The sequence below is a fragment of the Lithobates pipiens genome, unplaced genomic scaffold, assembly GCF_037356315.1.
Source record: "Lithobates pipiens isolate NorthernLeopardFrog02 unplaced genomic scaffold, aLitPip1_a1.2 Scaffold_18, whole genome shotgun sequence".
In the NCBI taxonomy this organism is placed as follows: domain Eukaryota; kingdom Metazoa; phylum Chordata; class Amphibia; order Anura; family Ranidae; genus Lithobates; species Lithobates pipiens.
In genome coordinates this window covers 348,515,863-348,543,836 of record NW_027507758.1, presented here as the reverse complement: position 1 = coordinate 348,543,836, position 27,974 = coordinate 348,515,863, and the positions used below count along the sequence as shown (strand labels likewise).

The 27,974-nt window shown below is 43.1% G+C and overlaps 1 protein-coding gene across 1 annotated transcript in view; it reads right to left on the bottom strand.

The window, feature by feature from the left end:
* Nucleotides 1-3,473: 3,473 nt before the first annotated feature.
* Nucleotides 3,474-27,974, bottom strand: part of LOC143988133 (D-beta-hydroxybutyrate dehydrogenase, mitochondrial-like) — a 63,263-nt gene continuing 38,762 nt past the window's right edge. The window contains exons 3-5 of the mRNA XM_077487457.1: nt 15,955-16,096; nt 11,746-11,898; nt 3,474-4,466 (exon numbers count right to left, since the gene is read on the bottom strand). Coding sequence (XP_077343583.1) covers nt 3,997-4,466; nt 11,746-11,898; nt 15,955-16,096 — 765 coding nt within the window. The 3' untranslated portion in view covers nt 3,474-3,996. The remainder of the gene's footprint in view (nt 4,467-11,745; nt 11,899-15,954; nt 16,097-27,974) is intronic.

The following is a 27,974-nucleotide window of genomic DNA, read 5'->3' as shown; positions in this document are numbered from 1 at the left end:
TTTTTTTTACCTTCATGCATTCTATGCCTTTTGTGTGCAGCCCCACTAATACTTATCTGAGTCCCATCTTGATCCAGCGGAGGCAGCGACTCTCTCGGGTCTCTTTCTTTGCCTAAGACAGCACAGAGAACCATTGGCGCCCGCTACTGTCAATCACAGCCAGTGAGCCAATGAGGAGAGAGTGGGGGCAGGGCCAAGCCACAATGGACACATTAAGCAGCGATTTGGGAGTGATCCTGCTTGGGTACCCCCATAGCAAGCAGCTTGCTATGGGGGCACTCGGCAGGGGCCAGGATCGTCAGCAGGGGACCCGAGAAGAGGAGAACCATTACACAGAGCACGTAAGTATGACATGTTTGTTATTAAAAAAAAAAATCTGCCTTGAATATCACTTTAACTGAACAAGCTGAAGTTAGAAGCTGATTAGCTACCATGCACAGATGCACCATATTCTGAGCGCTCCAGATTTAGTAAATCACCTAAAAAGACAGATGGGTGAACCAGTAGTTTCTGGCTCTACAGGATTATTCCTTCATGGTAAAACATGTAAATGCCCTATCCCAGGTTCACTCTTGTTGAGCTCTGTTTGGATCACTGTACAACACAGTAAATAGCACCAATAAACACACCAATGTTTGTCACTGTATCACTGGACTGGTGTCTGTGCCTGAAAGTCTTCTCCCTCCCAGGTAGTATTGTACCCGCTACCTTGCCCCATCTATGCACACACACATACAAATGTTTTGCCTTTCATTTCTGTTTTAAATTGAATTGGTTGCTTTACAAAGTAAGGGTTCACATATACTTTATGTCCTAGATGAGTAATAAAACTAATTCTTTTCCCACTGGCAGGAGAAAGCTCTTTAGGGAAACCTATATGCCTACCCCCCCCCCCCCCCCCCCTCCAAAAAAACAAAACAAAAACAGATTCTGTTCCTTTAAAGCATGTCATACAGCACAGTGCTTGTGCTGTGTCATGTGGCCCCCTGTAAGACCTGTAATAACTGGCTGATCCTGCCTGGCTGTGCCCTCCCCCCCGTAAACTAACCACTATAATCAGGGCTGCTGAGCTGTTTATGCGATTCCGTCATCCACAGCTCTGCTCTTCTGTGTCTGTGTCTCTTCTGTCCTCCTCACCTCTCTGCCTTCTGCGTGTCAGTGCCCACCCCCCACCCGCTCCTGCTGCTCTCATATTTCATATAAAGTAATCCCATCCATGCTGTAATATACCAATAAGTATCCCTGTGCCTGTGTTATGTAAAAAATATACTTATCTGTATATAGATCAACGCAGCTCCCAGCGATCAGCTGAAGCTTGGCTCTCTCTCTGTCCTTATCTCCCTGGCTGACATCAGTGGTGATGTGGAAATTTCCCTATACCCTGCGACTAATCCATGTCTCCTGCGCTAATAAAGCGCCCTTTGAGCCTTTTGGTATAATGCATCTGTGTCTACCCAAATCTTCCCAAGTAACACAGCCATGACCACCATCCTCACATCCTCCACCAACAGCCTTGCTGATAACGGGAGCAATCTTTATTTATATAACAATAGAGCTTGGTTGCTTCACAATCAGCCAATCAAGCACAGGCATTCCTTCAAACAGGAGGAGTTATACAAATCTCAACCAATGAACAGGGGAGTCAATGGGTGCATCTGGGCAACGGCAGTGTGTACGATTTCCTGCCCTCTGTCTCTGTAAGGCCGCGTACACACACGGGGACTGTTCGCCCAACTTTGTCCGCTGAACAGTGTTTCGGCGGACAGTCCGCTCGTGTGTGGGCTTTCAGCGGACAGTTTCAGCGAACAGTCCGCTGAACAAGGTTTTTCGGGAAATTCCGTAAAACTGTCCGCTGAAACTTTGTTTCAGCGAACAGTCCCCTCGTGTGTAGGCTTGTTCGTCAAACTAAGTTCCGCGCATGCTCAGAAAGGATTTACACGCCGAAAGTTATAATGCAGTGTATAGGACGTTGTATTTTTCGTCCCGTCGTACGTGCCGTTCACGTCATCGCGCACGGTTTCAGCAAACTGTTCGTTCGTCGTGTGTGGCCATGTCCGTCCATGCTAATTTTGAGCGGACTGTTTGCCGAAACTGTTTGACGGACAAAGTTGGGCGAACAGTCCCCGCGTGTGTACGCGGCCTTAGCCATCATCTTCAGCTAGACAAAGAAAACCACATGGCTGGCCTTGAAATCATGAACACTACCCCCGACCACAACGCACCCAAAGACTCCCGTTGTTTTCCTTTGGTGTGAATCCTTATTCTGCAATTTTCAGAGAACAACGCATACCCGAATTATACTACCATTCCTGAGGATGGGAGATTATCTGAAGGAACACGCCATAGCCTCCCTACGTGCTGATCAGACACACAGGGCGACACGAGTGCACATCCCCCATAACCGATAATGTCTTGCAGAGTGAACACATCCCCCCCAGACGATAGTCTGTGCATTGCACAGGGGCCCTTCGCTGGCGGACATATCCACTCTCTGCAAATACTTCTTTACATCTTACAGGAAGATTTTCACTACCAAAACAGGTCTCAACTGGCGTCAGATTGCCCCACTCCGCGCTTTAAAGCAGGCTGCAGGAGAACTAACACTGGGAGACACTGTGACATCTTAATAAAATTTCCACAACAGTGGGAGCGCTCAGCCTCGCCCACTGGAACTGTGAGCCGGAAAGGGAAAAGAGCAGATGAGTCAGCTGAGCACTGGGAGCACCGATATAGATAAGAATATTTTTTTTACATAACACGGGCAAAGAGACATTTATTGGTATATCACAGCATGGATGGGAAGTGGGTTAACAACCACTTTAAGCATTTCACATGCTTTCCGTTGATGTTATCGTGATTGGCTGTGATAGTGATCAGGAGCTGGGACTACCAGCTCCCGATTGTAAACAGCGACAGGAAGCCATTATTGACAGAAAAGTCATAGTGAGGGGGACCCTGAGCTAGCATGCTTCCAGCAAAAAAAGACAACACCAGCTGTACACATATATGTGGCAGCTTTGTGTTAAAGCCCAGCGCTGTGCTGCCACATATATGCATACAGCTAACAGGAAAGGGTTAATGCTTGTAAAAAATAAACAGTAACATTTGTGTAATAATAACATATCCACAAATGTGAACTATAGATTTGTCAATGAAAACCCCTCCTTTATTTATGATAAAGCAACAGGTTAACCTAAAGGTAGCCTTTCTGAGGGATGCATCGTTTTCCTTCGCTCCCCTACCTTATCCAATAAGGCACAGCAAGCAGAAGAATATACCTCTCACTTCCAGGTATGCATTGAGAACCATGTGACAGCACTAGGTCAGTCAATCTGGTGACTTAAAGACTTCAAAAAAGGTGAATATTTGCTGCTTGGAAGGGTACCTTGAATCTGATGGTTTGCCCTGCATGGCTAAAACAAAGGTTCACTTTAAGCTGCCAAAGAACTTTTTAAAAATATTTTTAAAGCAACTTTATCCATCCACCAAAAAATGCAATAAGTTTATTTAACATTACATGCAGTTCTATATAATCCTACAGGTCAAATGCACAAGGCGACAGGCATGAACCCGCACAAACGTCTTTGAAATTGTGCGAGTTCAGATGAAGTCACACAATTTCAAAGCCATGTTCAATGTGAACGAGGGCTTAGACTGTGGAAATTATTGGTCAAAGAAAATCTACCCCAGCACTGCCAAAGCCAATAAAGCAAATTACATCTTGACAGTGGCTGAAAATGTTGTTCGAGAGGAATACGCTGTCAGAAATTCTCCCCAATAAGTGAAGCGCCCACTGTTGGAGAATAAAAAGAGATTTAAGTAGGAAGGCATGTTTGCAAGTTGATTTATTCATAACCAGAGCAGTTGGTACAGTTTTTGTACTGACCTTCCTGGAACCCCCCCCCCCCCCCCCCCAAAAAAGGCATATGTGGTATTTAACACAGCACACTTAAACCTGCACACGTAGTTTCATCAGTACTTTCAACATTCTGTCTTTCAACGAACATAAATCCAGTCTGCAATCCCGGCAGGGAGATGGGACATAAGCTGCAGCTTTATCCAGTAATAGGCGTCTACAGGGTTGTACCGTGTATTGGGGTATTTAGAGCATAATGCATGTGTGATTGAATCGAGAACAGCAGTCATATCTTTCTGACCAGAACTAACAAAAGCTTTCATTCTGGCAACCTGCTGAGAAAAATGAACGCTCCCATAATCGGCACGTACAATTTCTGAAGCTTGCTCCCACATCTCTTTTCCACGTCTTTCTACTCCTTCTTTGGTGAATATTCCAGTAGCAGCTATAAAGTTTCCAGGTTCAATAGCAATGACCTTCACCCCCCACTTGTACATCTCTTGTCGTAGACAGTCAGAAAAGCCCTCTACTCCATATTTGGAAATGCAGTAGCTTGACCGGGATGGGCTGCCCATTCTTCCAAGCATACTAGCCATGCATACCACCCGACCTTAAAAGAAAACAAAAAACAAGAACAAGTACGTTTGTAGATGTAGTTTTCAGCAAAAATAATACATAATGGTAAAAGTAAAAGTATTCATAGTATCAGGAGATTGTCACCAGATCCAGTCAGTTTTGGGAGGATGATGCTATTAGACTTCACTAGACTCCAACTAACGTATCTCAGGGGATGGTAATCGGGCATGTTGGGGTATTAAACAATTTATATTATTCCCCCTTACTTATCTGGTGCAAAAGGTATGACTGCACTTTAACCTTCTCACCTACAGTGAAAAAATATACATGCATGGCCAATCTGAACATACGGTTACTCAAAAATCCTCCAAAAAGATCGTCTGGTGGTTGAATAATTCCTAAACATCCAACTATCTTTTGATACGCAAGACCAAGTTGAATAAGCAGGAACCGACATCAGACAGTGGGGTTGATTTACTAAAGGCAAATATACAGTGCAATGCAAGTGCACTTGCTACAGAGCTTAGTAAATTAGTTAACGCTTCACTTCGCAAATAATACTCAATCCCATGCAAGGAAAAAAAAAAAACATTTTTGCTTGCACGTGATTGGATGATATTAATTAGCAGAGCTTCCCCTCATATCTAGAGCAACTGCACTTGCAAAGTGAAAATGCTGGTGCAAATGTGTATGGTAGCCGATTAGCTTCTAACTTCAACTTGTTCAATTAAGCTTTGACAAAAAAATGCAAGCTGATTGGTTTCTATTAAGAGTTGCACCAGATTTTGCACGCTCCAGTTTTAGTAAATCAACCCCAATGTCTTTTGGTCAAGTTTGGGTCATAAAGAACTATTGGTCAAACACACATTCTTGATTATAGCTTTGCAGCAGGTACAAACCACTGGCAGTTTCATGCCAGCTCACCATAAGACAAACAGTACGGAGTGAATGAGGTTTTCTAATCTGTTTCAGTGCTTTCTTCCTGCACAGTTGTTTGCCAGGATTGGCCAAAGCCTCTCCTAGAAACAAGATCATCTCATGATCTGACCAATCACAGCCAAGTTGTAAATTGCATGTAGCTCAAAGAAATTGATAGGCAGAGATACAAATCCATATAAAGGAAATGTTTTACCTAATAGGATTTGTATCTCCATCTGGATTGTTACCTTTGTCTATGGGATTGTTATTGATTGATTGCACCAACATGTATTATAATTCAGTTTACAAGGCACGACTGTTGGTCCTTTGGAAAGGTTAGGGGACAAGAGGAATATGTATGAGGGCTAGTCTAACACAGAGGATAAAATTAGCCATGCTGACTATGTTTTATCAAAATTCTAGCTAAATTCTTATATAAAGCAATAGCTTGATGGGGAAGGGGATTAGAGCTCTTCCAGCTTAATGTTTTTTTTTTTTTCCAAAAAACAAGATGGAGCAATTCCTTTTGTGCTGACCCATGGCTTCATTTTACCAACCAGCACAGTGATGGATAACAAACATTGGACATAGAAAGATTTTCAGAAATAAACTCAGGAGTTTCAGACCAGAAAGATACATTTGGGGGCTCTTCCATTCCATTATGTATAAAATCACCAGCCTTAACTTTGCATTTATGGCATAAGAGAGTCAGTTCTTTCCACGTTAGCCAGCTTATGTAGGGTATTTATATAACAATAGAGCTTAGAGCAATAGTATATATTTTAATTTAAAGCGTAACTCTACTTTTGTTGAGAAAAAAAACATTCCCCCCTGGGTGATCTATGTACATTGCAAGGATTTTAACTAACTTTATTGTAGATTCTTACCTTTTGTTATTCTGAAGAAACCCTTGAGTGTTTCTCTGTGCCCACGTGGGAAAGTGAGTCTAATGCCCATTTCACATGGGCTTTCCGATCAGGTTCACCTGTCAGTTTTTCAAGCGGACCTGATCGGACACTCCTTTCACCTCTATGGAGCGGCGGATGTCAGCGTTGACATGTCCACCAACATCTGGTCCGATCCTGTCTGTGAAATCCAGGCGGATGGTGACCCTATTTTTCATCCATCTGGAGGATCAAATCAGATGAAAACGGACAGACGGTCCATTTTCATCTGATCTCCCCATAGAGGAGAGTGAGGCTGACAGGTCTGTCTCAGCACAGTGAGCCAACTACACAAGCAGGAAATTATGTTTCGGCGGGGCGTTGTGTACACATTCTGTGTACAGAACACATCCAGGTAGCCATATTGCATTGCATTTTCTGAAAATTACGGTGGCTGCAGATTGTAAAGAAAATTACTATTTTTTTTTTTTTATAACATTCAATTTCAATATGATTTGTTTTGCAATTGTACACACTATATACTTTTTCTTTTTATATTTGCTATTTTTTTCCCCCACAAAAGTGGAGTTACCCTGAATCAAGCACTAAAGGAGAGGGCTTGATTCAGATATTAAAGTGTATTCTCCCAGAAGTTGTCATCAGCCCTGGTCAGTAATTCTTACCAAGGATATTCCATTTGTAGAACATTGCACAGACTGAATTATGTTTATCTGTGTACTTAAAGCGGAGTTCCACCCATTTAAAAGTCAGAAGCTACGAAAAGTGTAGCTGCTGACCTTTAATAATCAGACACTCACCTGTCCCATGGTCCAAAGACGCGGGTGCAGGAAGCCTCTCTCCTCTCCCTCTCCTCTCTGAGGCGCCGGCATTCTATCTGTGGGCGCCCGGCTGTGGCTTTACAGCCGGCCGCGCACTGCGCATTTATGAACCGTGCGCTGTGAATGGCCGGGCAATCTTCTGGGATCTGTGACATGTCCCAGAAGAATGCAGGGAGGGAGGGGGGAGAGGTGAACTTCCTTCTGGCGCCGCTGAGCCAGGGGAGGAAGTGGAAGCCGGGTGCCTGTAAAAACAGGGTACTCGCTCCTCCCCCCAAAAAATGGCATGCCAAATGTGGCATGTCAGGGGGTCACCAACAGTTAAAGTGGAAGTTCCATTTTTGGGTGAAACTCTGCTTTAACCATTTGCCTGGCGTACAGCTTTAACTGTAAGGCTAAGGTCAAAGTAAATAATTTGTTTAGAAAACAGGACTTTTAAATATTCTCTGGAAAACTCTTCATTGAAACAAAGACATAAACGTTCCATTAACATATATATGCACAAAGAACCAAGTGTGCTGTACGGTTCTATATTTTGCTCAGTAGTTTTGTAAGTGGCCTCCTGTGGTACTTTAGTTCCATTGACTTTAGAGATACGCCTCGGCAAAAAAATGCAACAACACACGGTGCAGACGTATTTTGCCTGGAGTCCCCACGTCAAACAATTATTTAGGGATAAATTAATCCTTTAAATCCTGTGACATAAGCATTGAAAAAAATATTTTATTTTGGCAAAATTCTATTTTTGTCGATAGTTAGATTTTGATGAAAGCACATACCCTTTACAATGAAATGTCTTACTCCCACTAGCCTTTTATTTCTAACTGGGTTGATTAAATACAACCCTTTCATTCAACTCACAATAGAAACACTTGATCATGTTGTTGGCTGTACTGCACAGAGGTTTTCTCAGAGGCAGTTTTATTTTATACTATGCCACACTATGGTGCCTAAACACATCTTCTAAAATTAAAGCAAGTCATATTATTACTACTATGTTGGCGTCAAATATTTCCCAAGAAAGCCATGTTATATCAATGAGAAAAGCTGAAAAAAGGAGAATAACTGCCATATTCAATTAAATCTTGGAAAACGGAAGGCTCCAATTTGCAAGAGTCCTCTGTGAAATATCAGCATTACTTACCACACGTCTCCTCTGAGAAGGTTGATTCTTTAAAGTGGTTGTAAATGCTCAAGGTTTTTTACCTTCATGCATTCTACTAAACCTTCTGTGTGCAGCAGCGACCCCAGGCCATCTATATCCAGCCAGAAAAGGAGATGAGGGCACTTTGGTTGAGGTGGATAGCTGGTCTAGGGGGGTGATGGTGAATGGCACATCAGGCAGCACTTTGATTGAGAAGAAGCATCTCTGAAGACATATAAAGGAAGAAGGCACCTCTAAGTGCAGTATTAAAAATGTAACTAAGTGCACAAGGGGTTAAAAGCACTTACAAGATAGTTGAGTATTAAAAGCATGTCAACATGGAATCCTCATCTGTTATCTGGGTCCGTCCTCAGTCCGCGGATGGAGAGCAGGGTGGAACCGTCCAGCAGCTGTCAGGTTTCTTCCATACGTGCGGGAGCGAGGAGGCAGTGAGGCGGCCTGTTTTCCGAGTTCACACTGGGACACATGAGGCTGATGGCGTCAGTGAGGAGAGGTGGGGGTAATGCGTTTTGAAGCATGCGCAGCTCCTTCGTCAGACCTCAGTGGTCTGACAAAGGATCCGCGCATGCTCTGAAATGTGGAATGGAAGAAATACTGCACTTAGAGGCGCCTTCTTCCTTTACATCTCTATCCAGCGATGTACATTAGAGCCTTGGTTCTCCCTGGTATTTTCCTCCTCATTGGCTAAGACAGCAGTGGTAGCCATTGGCTCCAGTTACTGTCAATCACAGCCAGTAAGCCAATAAGGAGACAGCATGGGCAGGGCCTAGTCATGCTCTGTGTGTGAATGGACACACAGAGCAGCGGCTATGGGGGCACTAGGCAGGAGGGAAGGGCCAATGGAGGACCCCTGAAAAAAAAGGATTGCGGCTGCTTTGTGCAAAACCACAGCACAGAGCAGGCGAGTATGACATGTTCATTATTTAAAAATAAAAATAAAAAAAACTTTAATGTCACTTTAAGCCATACCTGACAACTTGTGAATATGGCCATTGGTGTGAAGTCTTTAAATACAAGCCAATTTGAATGCAAAATTAGTTTGAAGCAACTCAAAGCAGCTCATATGCAATTTAGAAGCTGGTCAAAGAAGCTCAAGGATTACAAGTAACACAAACCTACCCCTGAGTCTGATCACGTCACATAAACTGGTCAACAAGGTTTACTTGTTAGCGAGTCACTTGCTAGCCACAGCAAGCACACACTAGGAAGATCCACTGTATGACTACATAACAGCAGTTCACAAAGTGTTAGTAGTCTGTTAAGACCACAGTTTGGAAAATGGTTTCTAAATAAGTCTGTGCCTTCCTGTCTTGAGACATATTGGAGTTTACATTGCCTATAAATGCTACTTGCCTGACTGTGATTGGTTTCACTACTTGTTCCAAGTTTCTAAAGCATTGACCGGACTTTGATGGACTTGGTCCGGCGGACAATCCGACGGACTTTGCAGCTGAGGTCTGCTGGACTTGGCCACACACGATCACTTCAAAAATCCGATGGATTCAAACGTGATTACGTAGAATAAGGAAGTTCATAACCAGTAGCCAATAGCTGCCCTAGCATCGGTTTTAATCCGTCGGACTAGCACACAGACGACCGGATTTTTCGACCGGACTCGAGTTCATCGGAAAGATTTGAAGCAAGTTTTATTTCTAGGTCCGCCGGACTTTTGGGAAGAAAAAGTCTGCTGGAGCCCACACATGATCGAATTGTCCGACGGATTCCAATCCGCCGGACCAAGTCCATTGAAAAGTCCGGTCGTGTGTATGTGGCATTAGTGTAACAAAAAGTGTTGTGATTTCTTATCTCTACACTTATTCAAGGTAAGTAAATCAGAAAATGCCTATTACAAATCTTCAGCACAACAGCCAGGGAACTTACTTTCTCAATGGCCAGGTCTGCAATGGCAGGCCTCATACATCTTTCATTGCACCTGTATTTTAAGTAATCATGTGGCTATTTTGGGCACAGGCATCTGCTGCTTTTACGATAGTACAGTAAGCTCCTGATGTACAGCCATTTCATGATGCATTCACTTTAACTTTTTCTGTAAAGTGACTGTGAGCTGTACTAGAGGAGAAAGCATCTATTTTTCTTCCTAGTTGCTGTGTAGTCTACTTCACTTAGCTTACCCCCTATTAGAGTGTGATAGAACTAATAGGGAAGTGGGAGGAGCAGGAAGGACACTGTCACTTTTAACTCTATTACAGTTTCTACTTTTGTTTAAGGTAAGATGGTTGTGCTCATTCACCATGACGTAGGTTGAGGCAGGTATCAGACAGAACAAAATTAGACGCATCAGATCATGGGACAGGTAGTCTTACAATACCCCTGTTGGCTGGGTTTAGGGCTTTCCTCTTAACAGGCAGAGCACATGGAAGCATGCCCTGCACATGTTATCATGAACATTTTTAAAGAGTAATATTGAAACTGCTATTGCTGACCTCCTGAAAATGCTAGTTCCAATCCATTGACTAGAATAAGCATGCATAGCAGAAACATCAGACTAACGTGAAAAATCCTTCTGTATATACTTGTTCCAGGACAGCGATTCAGTTTAGAATATAACTGGGTCAGGATAACAGCCTGGCAACAATCCTTTTCAAAATAAGATCGCAGCTTCAATGTTTTCTCAGGAAAGGTTTCCTTTAAGTAATGGCATAGCAGCAGTCTTAACACATGGAACCATCACTCCACTATGTCTTTTTTTCAAACATGACAGACTCTTACGCCGTGCACCAGCACTCTTTTGTAACAAGGACGTTTTTTCCTGAGTGTGCAGTAGGGATATACGTACAAAATCCAACAATATAAACATATAAAACATTTAAATACACAGCCTTAAAAGAACTCCCACAAAAAAAAAAAAAATCACTGAGCCTTATTGTCCATATAACGAACTATACTGCAATTACTTAAATTAGGGGGCATAAAGTTTAAGGCTAGGCATAAGTAGCTTGACCGCGACCCCATTCTGGGGACTCGATGCAATTAGGCCATTTAGGAATACCATAAGGGGCAATAATGAGCACTTTTGACTACAGAAAGTACTTGTTCTGAAAAGCTAGCACCTCAACGTGTGGATGCTCTCAGCCAAGTCACAAGGTTGACTGTAGTGAGTCTTGGTGCTCCTGAAGACCAGTAGATGTCTCTGCCTATAGTTTTAGGCAGGAGTGGACTCATATGGGCAGTCTAATTTAAAAAAAATTAAGCTTTATGATAAAGTGTATAATTGAAAAAAATAAAGGTCTAATGAGTTTTTATACTTGACTTGTCTTTGTTTCTAGGGTTAACCTGGTATCTCATCTTGTATGTGGTAGGGGTCATGCTACATGGATATTTGTAGGACATGAGGATGCATCTGTGTACTGGCAGTTAAAAATTATTCTTCATAATACATATTATTGCATAATATCCAACTGCCATTGAATTGCAGAGTAATTTATTGCAAAATAATGCTACCCAGCCTGCTACTACTGTAAATTAAAGATTATAGTCCTAACAACTTACCTTTACTGTGACGTATCAGAGGCAAAAAAGCTTTTGTCACTCTAATAGTTCCCCATAAATTCACATCTGCAGTTTCTTTATATGTGTCAATACTTGTAAATTCCACTTCTCCAAATGTAGCAATGCCAGAGTTATTAACCAAGCCCCACAAACCTGAAATGCAAAATAACCACACATAAAAAGAAAAAAAATCGGGCACATGCAATAGACACCTTTAATATTCTAGCCACATTCTTCGCTATCAAAGAAATGTTTCCACACAGATTTACTTCTACTCACTGCACTTAATTTGGCCTAGGTTCAGCTTACTTTACATACATTTCTACCTTAGTAGACCAGGCCCTTTGACTGGATGTTTCTAAATAGTTAGTTTGCTACGACCATCTTGGAAGAACATTTATTTTACACATACTCTATATGTATTGTAGTGCAGTATTTGGAAGGATGCCTACAATTTGGCCCCAATATCTATTTTAGCAGGGCCATATAGTAAGAAAATTTGCACCCATTAACATTGCATAATAGTAAGTGATTGTGTTAATTATGTAACAAACTCACAGGTATACAAGAGGGGCAATGCATGGCACAAAGTTAGCTGTAAGTTGTCATTTTAGAAATACTTTCATAATGTTTATTGCTCTCGGGTTTCCATTAACTTGTTTGCATTATCAATAGTTATTTTCTAAAATTCTAGTTGACTTATTTCTCTCCTTTGTGTCTTGAGTTACTGATTTTACAGTGCATTCTTTCCACTTTGGCAGCGTCACCTTACTGGCTTACCGATTTAGATCCTTACAGTCACATAAGAACTCAGTCTTAAGCACAAGCAGTGACCCTGTGAGCATCTAAAAACAAATCAGAAATGCCAGATTCTTATACAGCAACTGGAACACTAATGATTGCTATTCGCAACATGGTTCTCTTTTTAGATACGTTTTGTGTACGAGGGGAAAAAAAAGCATTGAGTTTTTTCACTCTTACCTTACAAAATTTAGATGTCACTTTTACAATTGCATTATTTCATGACCAGAGCTCATTGATGTGTAGATGCCCAGGCCAAAATTTAGGGGTGTCAGTATCCTAAAGTTAAATTGATTATAATCCTGTAGGCAATAGCTACCTACATAGACTTTTATCTGGCACACTTATAAAAGCACTGTGCTTTGTTATTCTTTGTATAGGCCAATAAATGGACAGGAAAATGGAACTTGCAAATATGCTGTATACTATACAAGTACAAATGTGTGCCAATACAGAGAAGCTTGAGAATGGGTTTATTTTTATGAAAAACATCCACACTGCATGTGCTCACTAGCAGTTCACATAGTGATCACACGATTGGAAACCAGAGATTAGCCTCCAGTTGTTTGTGAGGACTAGAGCTACTAATATTTGGTAGTGCTCCCACTAGATGTAACCTGTTAAAAAAAAGTGGATCAGAATTTGTGCTTAAAAAATCATGTCCCAGGAGAAATACATGGGGTGCCTTTGCTAGCTTCCCAGTTGCCTGGCTGATCCTCTGGCTTTAATTCTTTCTGCATCACAGGTAGAACATAACTACCTGATTAAGGATGAAAGGGACCTACAACACGATGTGGTCAACAGAAAAAAAGAAAAAAAAATATGGGGAAAGCCTCCAAGAAAACCTATGACCTGGTCTTCAAGAAAAAAAACAGCCAGTATACATGGAAGGACCTAAGCCCACAAAGTCAGCCTAAATTAAAGGATAGGGTGCAAGTGGGACACTTCTGAAAGGCTTCGCAGTGATGAAAGCTATAGCACAACCCTAAAATGGTGAGCGGGTACACCAGAAAAAATGCGGGTTAAAAAAAAAAAAAAAGAAAAAAAATCCACTTTAACACTAAGCCCTTGTACACGCGGTTGGACATTCCGACGGAAAATGTCCGATCGGACCGTGTTGTCAGATAATCCGACTGTGTGTAGGCTCCATTGGACTGTTTCCGTCTGAATATCTGACGGACAAAGTTTTAGAGCTGGGCTATAAAACTTTCCGACATCATGATCCGATCGGACTTTGTCCGATTGTGTGTAGAGAATTATGATCGGACAAAGTGCCACACATGCTCAGATCAAATTCCTAGACCAAAGCTATTGGCTACTAGCCTGAACGTAGTCCCGTCGGAACGAAATAATGTCATCACATTATGTACGATCGGATTTTCCGCCAACTTTGTCCGACCGTGTGTATGCAACACAAGTTTCGGACAAAATCCGTTGGACAAAATCTGACGGATTTTGTTGTCGGAATGTCCAACCGTGTGTACAAGGGCTTAGAGGTGTCTCTGTGGTGTGACAGATGAACTGCAGGATCTGCCTAATCTTAAACAGTGAACATGTTTATAAAAAATTTCTAGACCTGCCCGGTCCAGAGAAGTGCCATAAGCACTGAGTGAGGAATAGACTAGGCATTGCTGCTAATGACATTCACATGATTAAGGGCAGAACATGTGATGGCATCTGGAGAAACTTCTTCAAGAAGCTGCTGATCAGCCAGAGCAGGAGGATCCCTAGGTAAATCCAGTCCTGCAAAGGCCTTCAGACGTACCCTATCCCCAACAGAGTGTCCCTTCAGCAGGATTACCAGCATGTTCTTTCTGCTGACAATCCTACGAGACATAGAGCTTCCTGGTAGAGGAGAACTAGATCCCAATGCATTTAAGGAAGACAGTGCAACAAAGCGCAGTACTGTTAGCTTTGTCCAATGTAAGGACAGACTATTTGTCCTGTTGAATACTGAATTCCACACCCTCCTGGAGAAGGCACCACCAACACCCAAGAAACTGACTCTTGGCATTGTCTCCAACAAAGAGAGAACTATCTTGCATGTGACCCTTCAGAATGGTACCAACTGCACTGATCCAAAAGGGTTATCCAAACATTTCTCAATGGGAGACCAGGAAAGGCCACTCGGGTAAACACAAGGGCCACCGCCTCAAGAAGTAGCAGGAATTTGAGGAATGTATGTAGATAAGAGACAACCATAACTGGTTTTAGTCGACCTTGTAGGTTAGGAAGTCCATCAGGAGAGGAGAGATGCTGATGAGTAAAATGTACCATGAGGGGCTTAACAGGACCAAGGGACAGAGGATGCTTCAAGGAAGAGAGTACGTGTCCAGCTGGGGTACAAATACAAAACCCAAATTCCTATGTGGGTAGGGACAAAGGGTCCTGGAATGCTGAGAACCCAGGGAGATTGGGGAGGTTGCATTAATTTGTGCAATGCCAGACTCTTCAGGGTGCTTTCATTCTGCATAGAGGAATGTTTCAAACAGTAAGTGAAGTGGAAAGGTGTTTGCAGCTGTTGAAGTTCTAGAAGGCCCAATGCCTGGAACAGCAGGTTGATCATCTAGTTCTGAAACAACCCCTTGTAAATCGGAGGTGACGTGAAAAGACTGCGGTGCCTCATAGACAGTCTCTTCAAAGATAGACTGCTGGGTTTCTGCGTCAAAGTTAGAGAATAACAGGGGCAGACTTTGCAGTCAAAGGTGCTGGGAGCACATTACAGGCAGGGTACCCCAATAACTGAGCACATACAGCCAAAAAGTACCTTGGCCGGACAGGAAATTACCTCAAAAATACTGCAGGCTGGGAGAAAGCCACAATGCTCACAGGAAGGAGGCTTGAACCACAAGCAAAACAGTTGCCATGACAATGCGTTTTGCGGTCTTGCCTCTTTTTGTCATGGCAACAAGGTCACACCTGGGGCTCCATCTGGGCTCTTGAACAGGGACAAACTCCATTGCTAATTAAAACCATATACTAAGGTATGGAACATGCCACAATAAAGAACCCAATGCCTGAAGGTCACATTCCAGGTTAGCCCCAAAATCTCTGGTCCGGTGGGGTCTAGGTACAGTCTCCAAAGCTAGGCTGAGCAAATACCAATCCAGATAACTTATATGTAGAGACCAGCTCAAGCAGCAGTGTAGCGAGGAATTGTGTTTGAAACCAGAGGAAAAATATACAAAGAGAAAAAAAATGGGTATAGCAGAGGTTATAAGGAGGCTGGCTTCCAATTTTTTCTGTTTGCCACTATCCAAACATTATTCAGGCCGCAGTATAATCAACTGTATCTGAATCTGGGTCCTTTAATGGACAATATAGAAAACACCTTTATAGGCTCCTGTAAACATACTGATAATTAGAATAAAGTCGGGCACATGGCAGATTTTTGGATCTATTGTCCACCTTTCTCAGAGTCCTCAAGGTGCTCCTTCACAAATTCCACAGCATGGGCAACTTCTTCATCACTGCAGACATTCATCTGAAGGACTTTCATGCGCTCGCTTTGCAATTTTTCCAGCTCTTGAGCTCCTTCTCCATTCTTATCCTGGAAGTATTGCAGAAAAGGGTCTACTGACTACAGTAATATATATTGGTAACAATTAAATAAAATTGGAACACACAGCAAGATATTTGCATAAACAGGACACAATGGGATCAGAAACATAGAGATGAATTATACAGATGGAAAGCATGGCAGTTAGCAATGTGTCTAATACATCTTATCCAACTTTTCGAATATGAAGTTGCAAGAAGCCCACCACAACCCATATCAAATTTTAGCTTTCACTGCTTTAAAGAGCCATCATGATGATTTTTTTTACATTGTTCTGCCCCATGGGACAAAGTACATGTAGTACCTTGTCCCCTGTAGCTAAGTGATTCCAAAGTCTACTTATGAGTCCAACTTGCTCCTTCACTCCCCACGCATCAATTCCAACAATAGTTTGAAGACAAATCCATCGTAACGGCAACTTGTCTAAGCTCAGAGCACATTCCTGAGACAAGCTACGGCAAGAGCAATGCAAAGAGATAGGAGGCTGACACATCCCACTCTCCCTCTGAATTCCTCTTGTCTCAGTGCTCGGAGTCAAGACAAGCTGCATGGATCCAATAGATAGTTCCAGTGGATACCGGTTAACATCAAAGCTGTTGTTAGATTTGTCATTCAGGGAGGGGGGCAGGTCGGACTTCATAACTAGACTTAGGAAGAACCTGGCTACATGGGACAAAGTACTACATGTATTTTGTCCCATGAGGAGCAGAACAATGTAAAAATAAAATTATATTTCTTTAATCCAGTCAGAACAAATGGGCTGCTATAGGTTACTGTTCTTTACACCATATTCTTGTCTTTGGCTTCTTGTTATAAATGTTAAAAAAAATAAAAAAGGTAACTTTTGGTGCAATACTCACCTCCTTCTTCAGCGCTGTCTTGCACGATTCTGCTCAATCCTTCACCTGGTGCTGCTCTTCCTGGTTGAATGACATGGGCACACCCCCTGGTGCATGCATGATCAGTGTAACCACCCTTCTCATTATTAGCTGTAGCCTCCTGTCTTCTGCTCACATCCTGCTGCATTGCTCTGTAAGCTGCACCCAGTTTCCACTAGCAGGAACCATTGGGAGACAAAAAGGAAGGAATTGTGCATTAGGCTGAATGAATACTCCTTATTGTCCAAGAACTGCTACTAGGGGCAGCTGGATTTTTCATTACAGCATGGAAATGGAAGGCAATGGGAAGAACACAATTTGAGTAAAGAGAAGAATCCTGCCGGGACAATGACACTTAGGGAGCATTTAAAAGACAACAGTATGGCCACCCGATGTGCATTAATCTTGGGATGAATGAAAAGGATAAACAGTTCTGTGGTTTTCAAATGTGCTTCAGGATTCTGCCACAACTGTGTATTTCGTAAAAAAAAGTCAGGAGAAGGGGTTAATATATGATGCTACTCCTAACATTGAGCGTTCTTTGCAGCTTTACACAGAGAACAATGCATAGAATGTTCCACATTGTGACCTGCATTTTATGAAAGACCCGTAAAATTCAGGCGCAGTGTGCGAAAAGCAGTATCTGGTCTCCATTACAGATGGACAATTATCTGAACATTACATTTCACGAATCGGAAAGCCAACTGTTTACAGGTGTGCACCTTTAGGGTAACATTTAATATGCAATTATCATTGCACCCCAACATTTAGAGGCGAAATGAATTGCACTTTAGAACTTACAAGCTCATGTACTACACATATAATATATATACAGTTGTGCTCATAAGTTTACATACCCTGGCAGAACTTACAATTTCTTGGCCATTTTACAGAGAATATGAATGATGACACAAAAACTTTTCTTTCACTCATGGTTAGTGTTTGGGTGAAGCCATTTATTATCAATCAACTGTGTTTACTCTTTTTAAATCATAATGAAAATAGAAACTACCCAAATGACCCTGATCAAAAAAGTTTACAAACCCCAGTTCTTAATACCGTGTATTGCCCCCTTTAACCACTTCAGCTCCGGAAGGATTTACCCCCTTCCTGACCAGAGCATTTTTTTGCAATTTGGCACTGCGGCGCTTTAGCTGAAAATTGCGTGGACGTGCGATGTTGTACCCAAACAAAATCAACGCCCTTTTTTCCCCCCACAAATAGAGCTTTCTTTTGGTGGTATTTGATCCCTCTGTGGTTTTTATTTTTTGTGCTATAAACAAAAAAAAAAAAGGCTGACAATTTAACTTTTTGCTACAATAAATATCCCCCCAAAAAAAAAATATATATATATATATATATATAAAAAAAAAATTTCTTACAGTTTAGGCTGATATGTATTCTTCTACATATGTTTGGTAAAAAAAAAATAAAAAAAACCTAAAAAAAAAAAAAAAACACGCAATAAGTGTATATTGATTGGTTAGCACGCAAAAGTTATAGCGTCTTCTACAATATAGGGCATAGATTTATGGCATTTTTATTATAATTTTTATTTTTTTTTTACTACGACGGCGATCTGCATTTTTTATCGGGACTGCGACATTATGGCAGACAGATCAGACACTTTTGGGACCATTGACATTTATACAGCGATTAGAGCTACAAATAGCCACCGATTACTGTATCAATGTCACTGGCAGCGAAGGCGTTAAACACTAGGCGACAATCAAGGGGTTAAGTGTGTTCCCTGGATGTGTTCTAACTGTAGGGGGATGGGCTCACTACAACATGACAGAGATCACTGCTCCTGATGAGAGGGAGCAATGTTGCTAGGCAGAACAGGTTCTGCCTCTCCTCCCCACAATTGTGGGCCGCCGGCGAACATAGAGTTCGCGAGACCCGCAGGCATGCTCCCGCAGCGCGTGCCTGCTAGGCAGAAAAATGTAAAAAAGGACGTACAGGTACGCCCCTTTTGTCTGCCCAGGCTATTCTGCCGACGTAAATCGGCGTGCGGCAGTTGGCAAGTGGTTAACATCAATGACAGCTTGAAGTCTTTTGTGGTATTTGTGGATGAGGCTCTTTATCTTCTCAGATGATAAAGCTCCCCATTGGCAAAAAGCCTCCCAGTTCCTGTAAATTCTTGGGCTGTCTTGCATGAAATGCAAATGTTCCTCCAGTATTTTTTGATAACATACTGCATTCATCTTGCCATCAATTCAAAAACATCAGCGATTCACCACTGTGTTTCACAGTAGGAATGGTGTACCTTTCATCATAGGCCTTGTTGACTCCTCTCCAAATGAAGCGTTTAGGGTTGTGGCCAAAAAGCAAAATTTTGGTCTCATCACTCCAAATGACTTTGTGCCAGAAGGTTTGATCCTTCTCCCTGTGCTGTTTGGTGTATTGTAAGTGGTATACTTTTGCATAGCAATGACTTTCTTCTGGTGACTCGACCATGCAGCCCATCTTTCTTCAAGTGCTTTTTTATGGTGCATCACACCACGTTTTCAGAGTCCTGTATTTTACCTGAAGTTATTTGTGGGTTTTTCTTTGCATCCCCAACAATTTTCCTGGCAGTTGTGGCTGAAATTCTAGTTGGTTTACCTGACCGTGGTTTGGTAGACCTAATTTTCCACTTCTTGATTAGAGTTTGAACACTGCTGATTGGCATTCTCAATTCCTTGGATAACCTTTTATATCCCTTTCCTGTTTTATACAGTTCAACTACCTTTTCCCGCAGATCCTTTGACAATTCTTTTGCTTTCCCCATGACTCAGAATCCAGAAACGCCACTGGAGCACTGGATGAAAAATGCAAGGGTCTATCAGGAGTCAAGAAACACACTGACATTTTATACATACACACTAATTACAAGCAAACAGATCACAGGTGAGGATGGTTACCTTGAATAGCCATTCAAACCCCTTTGTGTCAACTTGTGTGCATGTTATCAGGCCAAAATCACCAGGGTATGTAAACTTTTGATCAGGGTCATTTGGGTAGTTTCTGTTGCCATTATGATTTAAAAAGAGTAAACACAGTTGATTGATAATAAATGGCTATAGCCAAACACTAACCATGAGTGAATGAAAAAGTTTTTGTGTTATAATTCATATTCTCTAAAAAAGACAAAAAAAAAATCAAATTCTGCCTGGGTATGTAAACTTATAAGCACAATTGTGTGTATATATAGCTCTTAAAAACTACGGGATAATGGTGTTGTGGTAACTTCCCCAAAAAAGTAAATAAATAATAATATTATTCTTAATATCACTAGAAAAAAAAAAGCCTTTGAAAATTTGTTTGCAATAACTCCATCAATATCACCAGCAAAGCAGCTTCATTATCATCCCATTAAAAAAGAAGAGAATGTGCGCTGCATTTCGAGATTTCATAATTTGCCACATCACGAATGTTAATTCTCCATTATGAACGATAGATTACCAAGACCAACAGCTTCTGGCTCATCCTTGCTTCCGAGCATGTGTGTTTGTACTTTAGACTTTTGTCCGAAGGACTTGTGTACACACACTTGGAAACTCCAACAACAGACATTTTTTAAAACCTGCTATCCAAACATTTGTCTCCGGAAAATCTGACAACAATCGGCTGATGGAGCATACACACAATCGGATTTTCCGCCAACAGCCTGTCATCACACATTTCCCTTCGGAAAATCCAATCGTGTGTACGAGGCTTACATGACATTTTTACAACCTCTCCTGAATGATTTAACTTGACAAATAGTAACCCACGTTTAAAATGTCAGTTTTGCTGCGTTTACATGCCGCGTTTAGCAGCGATTTGCAGTGTTTGTATTTAGAAGAGTTTGAAAAAATATATATATATATATTTTTTTTTTTCAAAATAGCCACAAAACCAAAAACGCCTGTAAACGCAGCTAAACTCGCCAAACACAGCTTCTGAATGCATTTTTTGGGGTTAAAAAAAAAAGCCTCTAAACTCAACTAGAAACACTATAAAGACCCTGTGTACATCTACTGTACATCTACTGATAAGATAACATAGGAGGGTTCAGGAGCAGTTGAAAAAAATGCTCAACTGCTCCTAAACAACCAGCAGCAGTGTATATGAGGACTTAGATCTACAACTTTTTCTATGTACACAAAAGGCCTATTTCTCTCAAATAATGTTCACAAATCTGTGTTAGTGAGAACTTCTCCTTTGCCGAGATAATACATTCCCCTCACAGGTGTGGCATATCAAGATGCATGATTATTGCACAGGTGTGCCTTAGACCCCTTTCACAATGAGTCGCCCCGGGCGTCAGCAGTAAAGCGGCGCTATTTTTACTGGAGTTTCAGCCGCGCTATTCGGCCACTAGTGGGGCGGTTTTAACCCCCCGCCAGAAAGGGGTTAAATCTGCTTGAAAAACGCTGCTACATCGGTGCTTTGCCGGCGGTATCACAGCGCTGCCCCATTTGTTTTCAATGGGCAGGAGCGGTGGAGGAGCGGTGTATTTACCGCTCCTCCATGGCTGCAAAGAAGCTACTGGAAGAACTTTTTGTGACGCCCTGCCAGCGCAGCGCCCCAGTGTGAAAGCACACGGAGGGGAACCAAAAAACAGTCAGTATCTGGTGTGACCACCATTTGCCTCAGACAGTGCAGCACATCTCCTTCGCATAGTGTTGATCAGGTTGTTGATTGTGGCCTGTGGAATGTTTGCTCATTCCTCTTCAATGGCTGTGTGAAGTTGCTGGATATTGGCAGGAACTGGAATACACTGTCATATACGCTGATCCAGAGCATTCCAAACATGCTCAATGGGTGACATATGTGGTGAGTATGCTAGCCATGCAAGAATTGTGATGTTATCAGTTTCCAGGAATTATGTACAGATCCTTGGGGCCGTGCATTATCATGCTGCAACATGAGGTGATAGTCGTGGATGAATGGCACAACAATGGGCCTCAGGATCTCGTCACGGTATCTCTGTGCATTCAAAATGCCATCAATAAAATGCACCTGTGGTCATTGTCCTTAGCATATGCCTGCCCATACCATAACCCCACCACCTACATGGGCCACTCGATCCATGATGTTGGCATCAGCAAACTGCTCACCCAAACTACGCCATACATGATGTCTGCCAACTGCCCTGTACAGTGAAAACCATAACTCATCCGTGAAGAGAACACCTCTCCAAAGTGCCAGACACCATTGAATGTGAGCATTAGCCCACTCAAGTCAGTTACGACAACGAACTGCAGTCAGATCAAAACCCCGATGTGGATGACAAGCATACAGATGAGCTTCCCTGAGATGGTTTCTGACAGTTTGTGGAGAAATTCTTTGGTTATGCAAATCAATTGTTGCAGTAGCTGTCCGGGTGGCTGGTCTCAGACGATCTTGGAAGTGAAGATGCTGAATGTGGAAGTCCTGGGCAGGTGTGGTTACACATCTGAGGCTGGTTGGTTGTACTGCCAAATTTTCTTTGGAGACGGCTTATGGTAGAGAAATGAACATTCAATTCAAAGGCAACCATTCTGGTGGACATTCCTACAGTCAGCATGCCAATTGCACGCTCCCTCAAAACTTGCGACATCTGTGCCATTGTGCTGTGTGATAAAACTGCACATTTTAGAGTGGCCTTTAATTGTGGCCAGCCTAAGGCACACCTGTGCAATAATCATGCTCCTCCACCGCTGCTCCCCATTGAAATCAATGGGGCAGCGCTGCGATACCGCCGGGAAAATGCCGCTCCGGCGACATTTTGCAGGCAGATTTAACCAACCCGCTAGTGGCCGAATAGCACCGCTGAAACAACGGTACAGAGACGCTAAAAATAGCACCGCTTTACTCGGTGTGAAGGCCCTCTAACAAAGATTTTAACAGATTTGTGAAGAATATTTTCTGTACATAGAAAAATTCGTAGATCTTAGAGTTCAGCTCATGATAAAAGGACAAACACAAAAGTGTTGCGTTTATAATTTTGCTTGGTGTATATATATATATATAATACATACACACACAGTATATAATCATAAATAGGCTGCAGTTAATTGCAAACAAATAACCAGTGGGGGAAACAAAAAAGCATGAAAGGTTAATCCAAATCGGTTTAGATATTTACAAGGCAGCTACTGATTAGCAGGCCAGCAGACAAAGCCTTGATTCTCTTTCACTACTCCAGCAGTTATCTGCTTCGACTGAACAAATGTCTACTGCTTTAGTTAATAGGATGAATATTTAAATGCCCATACTATCAAATCAAGTAGAGTGTGGTTATGGGGAGACCAAAACCCAGTATAGAACACTTGTATAGAAGAAAATCAATCAGCAACCCTAGACTTTTAAAAAAGGTACCCACACAGAAAAAAAAATGATATATAACGGAAAATTTATATCAAATACTTACCGTAATTTTCCTTTCCTGATAGGCTCCATGGCAGCATACGTGTGGGTAGCCCCGCCTCCACGATTACCCAATAGGACCCAACTCCCATAAATCTTTGCTCCTGGCCACTATCAGTGTTCCGTAACTAGCCGACTCCAGACATTTGGGAGGGAACTCCTGCTGCCATGGAGCCTATCAGGAAAGGAAAATTACGGTAAGTATTTGATATAAATTTTCAGTTTTCCTGAAAGGCTCCATGGCAGCATACGTGTGGGAAATAACTCGCCAAACACACCCGGGTGGGCAAAATGTCGAGCAAAGAACAAAAGTTTATTTAGCATTGTCAACCGACAAAACTTGCAAACCAAAATTAACAGAAGACAGAGCCGCTGGCTCTACACAGTAATGAGAAATAAAGGTATTAATAGAAGACCAAGAGGCCGCTCTGCAAATAACTTCAGGCGCCACATGGCGAGAAGCTGCCCACGATGTTGAAATACTCCGTGTTGAATGAGCCGTTAATGCCTCAGGAGGAGCCAAGCCCTTTGCTCTGTACGCCCTCTGAATGATCTGAACGATCCAGGTAGAGATAGATCTAGCCGAAGCTCGCAATCCTTTATTCTTGCCATGAGGGAGAACAAAAAGAAATTTTGTTTGTCTAAAGGGAGCTGTGACTTCCAAATATTGTTTCAGCGCGTGTCCTACGTCCAGAGGATGAACATCCTGACTCTCTGAGTTTTTGAAAGTGGGAAGCACAACTTCCTGATTCTCATGGAAGACCGAGGTTACTTTGGGATGCGATCCCAACATGGGAATCAATACTGCCCTATCTGGAAAGAAAGTCAGAAAGGGTTCTTCCGAACCTAGATTCCTAATCTCAGAAACTCTCTTGGCTGAGGTTATAGCTACCAAGAAGATGGTCTTGAGAGTGAGATCCCTTATGGACAGAGGCTCCGTAGAATCCTTTCCAAGGTTTGAGAGAAAATCCAGCACTAAAGGGAGGTCCCATTTAGGAAACCTTGGTTTTCTTTGGGGTCTGAGCCTAGTAGCTCCCTTGAAGAATTGTTGTACCAGTGCATGGTTTGCCCAGGAAATACCCGTAAAGGCTGAAATAGCCGATACTTGGACTCTCAATGAACTGATAGCTAGAGGTAAATCAAGGCCTGTTTGAAGAAAGCTTAGTATGTCTTGTATTGTTGGAGAACTGCAAGAATTTTCTCTGGAGGACATATGGGCCGAAAACTTGGACCATATACGCTCATATACCCCATTAGTACTCCCGCGTCTGGAATTGAGAAGGGTTGGGATGACCTCTTCCGGACAACCAAGAGCTTCTAGCCTTTCCCTCTCAAAAACCATACCTTGAGGTTCAGACATGATGGGCATGGATGTAACCTTGTGCCTTGAGATAGCAAATCCGACCTGAGAGGCAGGGGAACTGGCTCTTGATAACTGAGGAGCAGCAGTAGAGGGAACCAAGGTCTGTTGGGCCAGAAAGGAATTACTGCGAGAATCTCCGCCTTCTCTGACCTGAGTCTCCGAAGGAATTGCAGGATCACCGGAACTGGAGGGAAGGCGTAAGCTGTCTGAAACTTCCAATGTTCTGTGAGGGCATCTATCCCATATGCCTGGGGATCCCTGAACCTTGAGTAATATTTCGGAAGCTTCCGATTGCACGGGGAAGCGAACAAGTCGACTTCCAGGGACAATCCTAAGGTCAGGAGCCAATCGAATACTTCCCGGTGTAGAGACCACTCGTTGTTGTCCAACTCGACACGCGATAGGAAGTCCGCCTGAACATTCTGCACCCCTGGGATGTAGACTGCAGAAAGGTTGGACAAATTCTTCTGAGCCCAATTCATTATTGGCTCCGTCTCCTGTAACAGGGACCAGCTGCGAGTTCCCCCTTGCTTCTTTACGTAAGCCACCGCGGTTGTGTTGTCCAACCTTAGCATGACCGAGGCATTCGCTGTCAGATGATGGAATGACCGAAGCGCCTGGAAGGCCGCTCTTAGCTCCAGAACATTGGAGACGACTCTCTGTGATGGAAACGTCCACCTGCCCTGAGCGACCTCCGAAAGGCAGTGAGCGCCCCATCCTCGGTTGCTGGCATCTGAAGTTACCGTGACCCATGAGATGGGAATGATTGAATGGTGGTTGCGCAGGTTCTTCCCCTGTAGCCAAAGAAGAGACGTCCTCATGGCTGGAGTGAGGAATATGCGCTGTGTCTGGCTGGATAAGTCCCACTGTTGTAGAAACCCCTTCTGAAAGGGACGAGTGTGCCACTGGGCCCACTTTACCATGGGAATGGTGGCTGACATTGTGCCAATCACCCTCAGACATTGGAGAGCCGAGAGATGGGATGCTGCAAGGGCTGCATGAATCCTGTCTCGTATGACTCCAACCTTCTCTTCTGGAAGGGCGATAGTACCTTCTGCTGTGTTGAACTGCGCCCCTAGGAAAACAAGAGACTGAGTTGGATCTAGGTGACTCTTTTCTAAGTTCAGAAGCCACCCGAACTCCTGTAGAGTGGAGATGACTAGGTCTTTGTGCTCCAAGAGCTGATCTTTGTTCTGGGATAGCAGAAGAAGGTCGTCGAGATAGTGATGGAGACGAACACCTTTGACTCTGAGAAAGGCCACAACTGCCAAAAGAACTTTGGAGAAGACCCGTGGGGACGTTGTTAACCCAAAGGGAAGACATGTAAATTGAAGATGTTGAATGCCTACTGCAAAGCGGAGGTATTGTTGAAACTCCTTTGCCACGGGAACATGGAAGTAAGCGTCCTTCAAATCGACTGATATCATCCAGTCCCCCAGATACACGGACTGCTGGATGGTAAGCAGAGATTCCATCTTGAACTTCTCTTTGCGAATGAAGGAATTGAGATGGGTCAAATCTATTACCGGCCTCCATGTGCCGTTTTTCTTTTGAACCAGAAACAAAGGGGAATACATGCCCTCTCCACGTTCTTCTTCTGGAACGGGAACGGCTGCGCCTTGATCCAGTAAAGAGTTCACGTAGGTCAATAGGACTTGTTTCTTCTCTTTTGATTCTGGAAGATTTGTGGGAATAAATCTTAGCTTTGGGGTGCTGATAAAACCCCACTTGTGACCTGAGGAAATTGTTTTTACAGTCCAAAAATCCCGAATTGAGGCCGCCCAAACATGCCTGAAGTGGAGAAGACGAGCCCCCACCTGACAAGTTTGAGCGGGCCCAATTTCAAAAGGATTTCGCGGAATCCTGCTTGCCGGACGAACCCCCTTTTGAGGTATTTTTGAAAGAAGATTGCCTGGATCTCCATGACCTTGAGAATTCTCGACCAGGTCTATAGCTCCGCGCCTCCCTGGCACGATCAGGGCCTTGTCTTCTAGGAAATGGACGCCTTTGATTTTGAAGACGTCTGTCCTGGGGAAGAAACCCAGATTTCCCACCTGTAGCCCAGGATATGGCAGTATCCAGCTTGTTACCAAACAAAGATGATCCCTCAAAGGGAATACGGCACCAGGCCTGTTTGGATGCTGGATCCGCCAGCCATGGACGGAGCCATAACGCACGGCGAGCTGAGACTGCTGCTAACATATCCCGAGATATCAGGCGGATAACATCAATAGATGCCTCCCCCAAAAAGGCAGACGCCATCCTGATTTCTTGAATAGGGGAGTCTTTTGCTGATTCAATAGAAATACCCCTCAGGAATTCCTCTACAGAATCAGCCCATGATTCTATGGCCTTGGATACCGCTGCCATTGCAAGCACTGGTTTGCAAGCCATTCCAGAAGTCAGATATATCCTCTTAAGGTCTGAATCGATCCGCCTTTCCAAAGGATCTTTAAAGGATACCGTATCCTCTAAGGGTAGGGTTACATATCTCACCAAACGCATGAGCGCTGCATCCACCAGTGGTGCTGACTCCAGGTGCTTCACATCCTCTTCTTTAAAGGGATATAATTTCAGGATTTTTGACTGCATGGAACCCTTTTTATCCACCTTGCTCCATTCCTCGGTAATAATGTCACCCAACTCTGAAAGGAAGGGAAAAAATTGTCGCTCCTTATTGAGCTGTTTAAAGAACTTTCTCTGCTTTGGTGGGGAAGTAATAGGGTCTTCCCACTTCAGAGCCTCTCTCACTGCTTTGACCAACGAAGGCACCAGTCCATAGTCAAAACCTAAACTAGGATCCTCACAGTCAGATTCACTATCTGAGATGGGAGCAGATAGGCGGCTTGGCTGAGAGGATTCCCATGTCTCCTGCAATGGGTTCTCTCCAGGTGGAGGAGCCAATAATTCTGACGGGGATTCACACAGCTGTAGAGCATCCCTCTCCTGCAGAGACTCCTTCACAACCCGTCTTACTATTGACTCCAAACGCTGGTCTGCACCATCCCTTTCATCTGCAGCTTTGGAGAAGCAATGATCGCATAAGGATACGTCCGAAGGAACAGGCATCCTGCACCCCCAGCATGATTTTTCCGTACGCTTGCTGGAGTGAGCAGCAGGGGGGTGAGAATAATTCTTATTATGCTGTTCAGATCTTGACCTATGCTGGCTAGATCTTGAGGAGGATTTATGGCGGTGTGATCTTGATGATCCACTGCGTCTAGAAGTGTTAGGTTGTGGATCAGACCCA